The sequence below is a fragment of the Pagrus major genome, chromosome 10 (assembly GCF_040436345.1).
Source record: "Pagrus major chromosome 10, Pma_NU_1.0".
NCBI classification, from domain to species: domain Eukaryota; kingdom Metazoa; phylum Chordata; class Actinopteri; order Spariformes; family Sparidae; genus Pagrus; species Pagrus major.
In genome coordinates, this window is record NC_133224.1 from 1876160 (window position 1) to 1884116 (window position 7957).

Consider the following 7957-nt stretch of genomic DNA (forward strand, 5'->3'; position numbering starts at 1 on the left):
AAGATTGACCAGAAGCCAAATTTACTTACTTTCAATAACGTACATGAGTTCTTTTACTTGTGTAAATCTTCATTAAATAACATCTAGTATGTAACAAAACTAACTTAATATTAAACTTATTTGAACTGAAACTGAAGCTCGTTTCCAAAATATAACTTAACCCAGACTATCACCTGAAATATTTCTCTGGAAGCTTTTGAAAGTCTAATCAGATGTTGCATGTTTATTATTTCAAATTTGAATTTGGAATGAGAACATGTACTTTTCGTGCCTTGGTGTGGCAAAAGGTGAAGCTGACTCGGTGAACTTGCTGGGCTGTTACATGCTTTGGTACTTGGTCAGACCTCCACATACCATCCCATACTGGGTTTGTAATACAGTAGCCACCGAAGGCACATTGATTTTGTTGTGTTGATTTAATTTACATCGATTTGAGACATCCACACAATCCTGGCATCAACTTGTGATTTTTAGTTGTAATAGTTGGGCATTGTAAATGTTAACAATTGTATTCTGACGAGCCTCACTCGCTCAGGAGGGTGAAAGCCATACATTTAGCTGATCGACTGTCAGAGAATTACCTCTATTCCTGAATATTCTGACGCTAGTATACATGGGCAGTTGTGGCTCAGGAACACTGCAATGCTCATTCACTGAAAAAAAATAAAAGTAACAGAGGTTAGATTTAGTAGTACTAAAACAGACATACATCCATTAAAACAGTATTTTATTTACACATTGTATTATGTTATTTTCTATGTTATTTTCGAGACTTAAATCAGTTCAGTTCAAAGTTCCAAACTTAAATACAAACGTTGAGGCTCGAGACGTTGAGGTTAGACTAGACTGTATAACCTATATTCATTTCTGAAATGATGGTAATATACAATTTCATACTTATTATTTAATACTTACCTTCTTCTGATCCTGTTGTTGGTGCCTCAGGGGAAACGAATGCAACTGTACAATAAAACAAAAATCGTGGCTTCATTGAAAAAACAAAGACTTTTTTTGTGTGTGTGTTATTTAAGGGAGCCATTTGCTACACAATTTTCATACTTAATATTACTTCCAAGATATTTTTCAGTACCTCTGTCTTTCTGACACTGAAGCAGTCCCAGCACCAACAGCAGTACAGCCACACAGAAAACAGCGAAGACCAGCGTTACCACGATGGAGAGCAGAAGGGAGCCAGGGCGAGGAGGATGAGGAGGAGCCTCATGACTCTCGAGAGATGTTGTGTTTTGTGGTGCAGGAGTAATATATGCTGTCAACACCACAAGAAAAGATGGTTTGACAATATGGAAGTGTTTTACATTAATATAACACTTAGAAATGTTCAACATTTTACATGATCAGTCAATAAGTTCATACATAACTGTCTCCTCAAAGTTATAAAACATTTCTATGACAAAATAGGTCAAGATATGTCCTCTTTCCATGGTTTCACTATCCATGGATCTGCATCTACATGTTGGTGTAGAGCATCGTGCAATATTCTTTGTGTTTTTGTTATGGTGTTTAGAAAATCTGTGTGTGATACTGCATTGTGACTAGTAAATTTCCCCTAAGGGAGACAATAAAGGCTAATCTAATCTAAACTAGTCTATTTAATGAAAGTAGGAAACTTGTTAGTGTGTCTGAAAACGTATTTCAAATTACCATATCTAACCATAAAGTACCTTTAAATAAAGTACATGAAGCTGTAATCCAAAAAGTAACTCACACTTTAGATGTTTAAATGTAATGGAGTACAGAATACAATGGAAATGCTCAAATAAAGTACACTAAGTACACTACTTGAGTAAATTTACTTGGTTCCACTACTGGTATTCAGTTGTCAGTCCAGACTTAAGTAAATTAACAACTTTTAGATGAATTGCCATGGAAGCTGATTCAAATATTCATTGTCCCCAGAAGATGAATCTTATAACGTTGGTAACCCCCTGACGTTTTTGTCTAGCACCACCACAAGGTTGATATTGTGGTTGTTACTGACATCTCTCAAGAACTATTGGATGGATTGCCATTAAATTTGGTAATGACCTTCATGGTCCCCAGAGGATGAATTTGCAATAACCTCGATCCCCTCTCTTTAGGTCTCTGAATTTGAGTTGTTGAGGATATTTATGCTCCTCAGAGGTTGTACCATACAACTCTTAATCACATCTTTGCTTGTCTTCTACCGCCACCCTGACAACATTTTCCCCTTTACCACTACTATCAGTAAAGGTGTAAGAATAGAGGCAATTTTTGTACCATCTGTCTGGTATTATGGGATGTAATGAACAGCCTTATCTGATCCACCTGACATTGATAATTACTGTTGTTTAGCTCCTTATATATGATTAAAAAATGAAACACTGATATGTCTCACCTCCGACAGTCAGCCAGCTCTCTTGTGATTCTTCTCGAGGTCCAGAGATTCTGCACTTGTACAGTCCCTCATTAGACTTGGAAACACTGTGAATGGTCATCTCTCCTGTATATCCAGTCCCACTGAAGTGGCCATCTTTAAAGAAATCAGCTGGGAGGTTGGAGGATGTCGCCCTTTTTCTACAGCGCAGAGTGACAGTGTGTCGTTCCATCACAGGGAGAGCAGGACTCTCCAGTATCACGTCACCGGCTGAACAAGAAAACAAATCAGCAATTAATCATGCAGGATAAGACCACGATCAGTTAGTGAACTTCATCCAAACTGAACCACGAGGGTTCACTTGTTGAGATGAGCTGTGGAGTTACACATGGTGACCAGCCAGATGACCCCTGTAACATACCAGTGACAGTTATGTTGACAGAGTCGGTCCTCTCTCCATTTCTATTTTCACACCAGTATTCTCCACTGTGTGATACAAAGGCTGGTTTAATCTTCACCGATCCTGTTGATGTCTCATATTGGGCAGTATTTGAGGGAACCTTTGTCATCACCCTCCATTCAACTGGATCACGAAATCCCGCACAGTTAAATGAGATCGAGTCATATTCAAAGAACTGCAGTCTGTTTGGATCAATATGAAGAAAAGCTGCATCTGTTAGGGAGATAAGAGACAGGTATCCATCCATAGATTAAAGACTTATATCCTGTTTATGTTCATTCAATCAAATAACGAACCTAGACTCACCAGCTTTGTGATCATAGTAACCACTCTGAGCATTGAGCAGCAACAACACGTTCACCGCTGGAGAGACAGAAGAATAGAGCAGTCTGTCAGACATACAGTTCATGTCTTTATAGTGTATATACAGTTACTTTGAGATACACAGAGATAAACAGCCAATCAGCCACTGCAACAAACAACAAGAAACACTGCTGATTAGATTGATTTCTTCAAAGGTCCAGGTCATTGTGACCTCATGGTGCCCCACTGTCGTAAATGCTGTATCTTCAAAAACTCATTGAGGGAATTTCTTAAAATTTGGTAGAAATGTCCACTATGAGTCAAGGACAAACTGATAAGAATTTGGTGGCCAAAGGTCAGAGGTCAAATTTACTTGTGGCCTCATTTTTTAGGCCATTACTCAAGAATTCACACAATATGTACGATAACATTTGACATACAAATGTCTAATATGTGACACTGTGACACCATAATATCCTGCAAAAAAATGTTCAGGACATTATTCAATGCCACAGCTCTGGAAGAGCAACTTGACTGGTGCACAGATTCTAGTTATTTATAATAATAATGTGAAAATAAAGGATAAAGATAGGACCAGGATAATAACTGTATAATGCATTGTGATAAGCATCCACAATACAATGATACTGCCCAATAATATATTGTAGTAGTACATGCTCTACAGCTAGGTGCAGCCTGCGCTTTGATATTTAAATACAGTCAACTATAAAGAAGAATCAAGTTAGCTCTTTAAATGTGCATTCATTTTTTACACCAATAGCTACAAAAACTAAAAAAAACTCACAAAAGATACTATGATATTTGATCTGTAATTAACATCACTATGACAACGTTTGTACCACTTCACTTCAAAAATGAACTATGAAGTAAGAGATGTATCTGCAAACACCGCCATATTTCACTCTCACTACTGTCACGTATAACTGATAATAAACCTTGATCTGATCGGACTCATTTTGGTTTCAATTCAAAGTGTATTTTCTATCAAACTCTTTCGATTAGATTTGAAGTTCAGAGTAAAGAATGAAAGCAGACTCACTCAGTGTGACACACAGCGCTGTGACCCCCATGCCGTCTTGTCGCCAACTGTCTGAAGATCAGACTGAACACAACCTAAATATGATGTAGCTGATGGTGCAATACTTCCTTTTCCTGTGCAGCGTAGAGGCCACAGCGGTATATAGCATTATAACCGTCAGCCCCCAGTTTCTCTGAAGGATAAAAATACTCAGATTTAGCAGGTCAACTGTCAGAGCCTCTTTGTGTCTGAGCTCAAACTATCAAACCAGGCTTTGACAATTATATTCTAATATGTGTCTCTTTAAAGTATACTTAACTTTATGGAAGTGCAATACTTAAATGCTGGTGTGACCATACAGAATATGCAACATATGTTGTGTTTAAGTTGGCCTTGAAGAAAACATTGTGTTTTGGGCTAGTCTTAAATCTGCAATGCATGGCAGGTTTGTGGTAAGTTCTGCACTTGCAACCAGTGAGTGAAAACCTCCACCTCCAATTATGACAGTCATGAATAGTTAATGTTAACGTGATATGACACGTTTGTAGAAATGTCCATATGGTCAGAAGGCCTATACACATACACATTTGAAGGTATCAGTGGTTTGCGAAACGTTCTCTGCCAACATTTCATCCTAGAGACTGGGTTTCAGTAGATCACGATCAACAAATATACTATATGGTCAAAAGTATGTGGACAATTAAGCATTACTGCCATAGCATAACATGTCATTCCAAAACCATGGTCCTAAATCTGAAGCTATAACAGCTCTCACTTGTGTGGTTTCAGTCTTTCCACCAGATTTTGGAACGTGGCTGCAGGTATTTTCTTCTATTCAGACACAAAGAAAGGGTTGTCCACACAGTTTCAGCCATCTTTCTCTCTTTCTCCCAGACACAGTCACATATTAACATGTAGAAGTAGTTCAATTCTGCCCTCTGTTGTAAATTAACCATTATTACACATCTCAAACATGATTATTTCCTCTTTATTGCCAAAACAATAAGGAAGAAATCCTTTGCATTTATATATAACTGTAGAAACTGTGTAAAGCTGTAAAACTGAAAAACCAACAATGATGAAAGAGACTAGACCTGCTATTAAAGAATATCAGTTCAGTGAACTCATATTATGACCAGAGTCTGCACATCCTCGCACTCCATTAAAATGTAATTGCATGACTTTTCTAAGTTGGTTTTTGTTTTTGTGAATGTTTTCTTTATTGAAAAGTCTGATTAACAGTATTTCAAAGACATGGGAATTATTCATTTGAGAGTAACTTAATAATAATAACTCTATCTGAGCATCTTCAATGCAAAGATTCAGTCCAGTGTGCTGGTGAAAAAACAATATGTTAAAACAGTAAAACAATTAGAACAGTTTGATAACAATATAATAAACAAAGAGTTTTAGAATATTATGATGGGTTGAAGCATTGGCATACATCTCATCACTATTAGTGATAATAAAAATGCTAGATGTGTGATTGTGATTCTAAGATGAAAGTTAAGTGAATTGCATGCAAAATTGTTCCTGCAGTGTGAAATCTACACATGCAAGTTGATCCAAACTACAATGAAAAGGAATGGAAAACACAATGTGACCAGACCTTATCTGTTGACAGGCTGCCAGGACTTTTCAGGACTTTGACCATTCAGCTAGTGAGTTGAAGTATTGCTGCTCGCAAAAGGTAAGAGGACATTTTAAAATTAAAATCTAGTCTATCTTTTACTAGTCTATCTGTGCAGATCAAACTGCAGCTACAATCTTCTTTCATCAAAGTTGTTTCGTAGTTATATGTGATATCATACTAATAAAACAATTCACAATAAGGAGTGAATCGTTTTATCATTATGTATTGATAAGCATGTAAATTATGAATATTTACTAGACAGAGAGCTCAGTTAGTTTAGTTATGTAAGTTTATTAATTTGGAAAGTCATATTGAGACCAAAACTTTTTTATAGAGAGCCTGAGAACAATTTACATGCATACAAGACATTTCAATGTTATGTAAAGGTCTGTAAAGGTATCGAAATAATATTAATTCTACCATGGCACAGATAGCATAGATTACATGGGGTTAACTTGATGTCTTCAGCCGGAACTCTGCCTCTATTTCAAACATGATAGTTAATATGTTAATGTGAAAATTGTTCATAGTGTAATTGAATCCGTTAATGTGTTGCCCTGTGTTTTATGATTTCAGATGGGTTCTTCATTGTCCCATTCAGATCTGCGTCTGACAAGACAAGTTGTTGTTGGTGGTGTGGCTGTATGTGTTGTCGTATGGACATGGAAACGTTCCAAAAAAAGTGAGACACCAACTGAATTTTCATTACCGCGTTAAGAAAAAAAAACATGTTTATAGAGTCATGTTTATCATGTTTATTCCAAATTATTATTAATAAAAATAATGTAATGTAGACATAAACTGAAACGAATCCCAAATCTAACTCTAATTTTAGCTCCTATTGGTTGACTTTAATTTGAAAGTCTTAGTGGTCAAAATAATTGGTAAATAAGTGGTGAAATAACAGTTGCCAAACTTTACTTGCTGTTCACATTTAAGAAAAATAATATGAAAAAACAGTAGTAACCAAGAATTTTCTACTTTTGTGACGGAACTGAAAAATCAAACGTCAAACTTGGAAAAAAGCTTTAACTGGGGTTCAGCACCTCCGTCAATATAAAGTAATTATAGTTTTTGTGTCATGTCATGTAAAACAGTCTTGTAACCAAATTATATTTATATATTTGCCTCTTAAATAATTGTCTTGTGTGTCACAACATTCCTCTTCGAAAGAAGAAAAAAATCTGGACTTGGATGAGACAAAGGCCAAACATCAAGACCTACAGAAGACGAATGAAGAACTGGACAATGAAGTGTACAAAAGGATCATGTTGATATGCCTTCGGAGGCTTCTGGAGAACCACAGGGAGCTGTTCAAACTGCTGCTGGAAGACGTGGAGAGAGAGAGGGAGGACAACAAGGAGAAGATTCAGTCAGTGGAGAGGTTAATAACAGAGAGTGAGAGAGAAAAGGCAACTGAAAAAACAGAAGAACACTTAAGAGAAAAAGGAAAGCTGTTAAATGCTCAGTGGAAACTGGAGAGGAGAAAGGAAGAACTTGAGAAGCTGCAGCTGAACACAGACAAAGTGCTGCAGAGCGAAGAGGCAGATGGTCTTCTGACCAGGATGACTAAGACGAAGGAGGAGTCAGCGTAATATAAACTCAGTGCTTCAGTTTACATCAACTGTGTTGGGCTTGAGTCGAGTTGGGATGTAAAAAACACCTACCACTTGTTATTTTTACACCAAGTTCATTTATTTTCCATGTATTTTCAGTTTTCTGCTGATGTTTGGTTTAGTTAAAAAGTAACACTTGATTAGGTTTAGGGTACATATAGCTTAGGTTAAAATACACCCTTTCACAATGTTAACCACAAGTGAGTAAAGGATAACTTCTCCCATGTGTGTATTTTTCCAATCTTTCTCTGTACAGCTATGACTTCACAAAAACATGATTGGTCAGTTACAATGATGTTCCTGGAGCAACATGAATGATGCTGTTCCAGGAACAACACAAACATGGTGATATCAGATCAATAGACATGCGCAAACGTATAGAACTGATTCTGCAGCCGGCACGGATCAGGTACTGACACTGACTGCAGACCCTATGATGTAACAGCTGTTTACTACAGAAGGTATCAACAGCAACAACATGGGGACTCTTGTTATCAAGACATGTAATTTCACTTTAATTTGAATAAAGTGCTTTTCTGACTTGGCCAAA

General features: G+C 36.9%; 1 protein-coding gene across 1 annotated transcript; it reads left to right on the forward strand.

Moving 5' to 3' along the window:
• The first annotated feature begins 4592 nt into the window (after positions 1–4592).
• Positions 4593–7957, forward strand: LOC141004053 (uncharacterized). Its single transcript, XM_073475548.1, has 4 exons — positions 4593–4610; positions 5783–5848; positions 6368–6473; positions 6965–7957. Exons 1-4 carry the CDS (start codon positions 4593–4595, stop codon positions 7384–7386), a joined length of 612 nt encoding a protein of 203 aa, XP_073331649.1. The 3' UTR covers positions 7387–7957.

Coding starts and splice junctions, on each gene's coding strand:
- LOC141004053 (XM_073475548.1), top strand. Junction 5,849..6,367: donor AGTATTGCTGCTCGCAAAAG/GTAAGAGGACAT, acceptor TTATGATTTCAG/ATGGGTTCTTCATTGTCCCA. Junction 6,474..6,964: donor ATGGAAACGTTCCAAAAAAA/GTGAGACACCAA, acceptor CCTCTTCGAAAG/AAGAAAAAAATCTGGACTTG.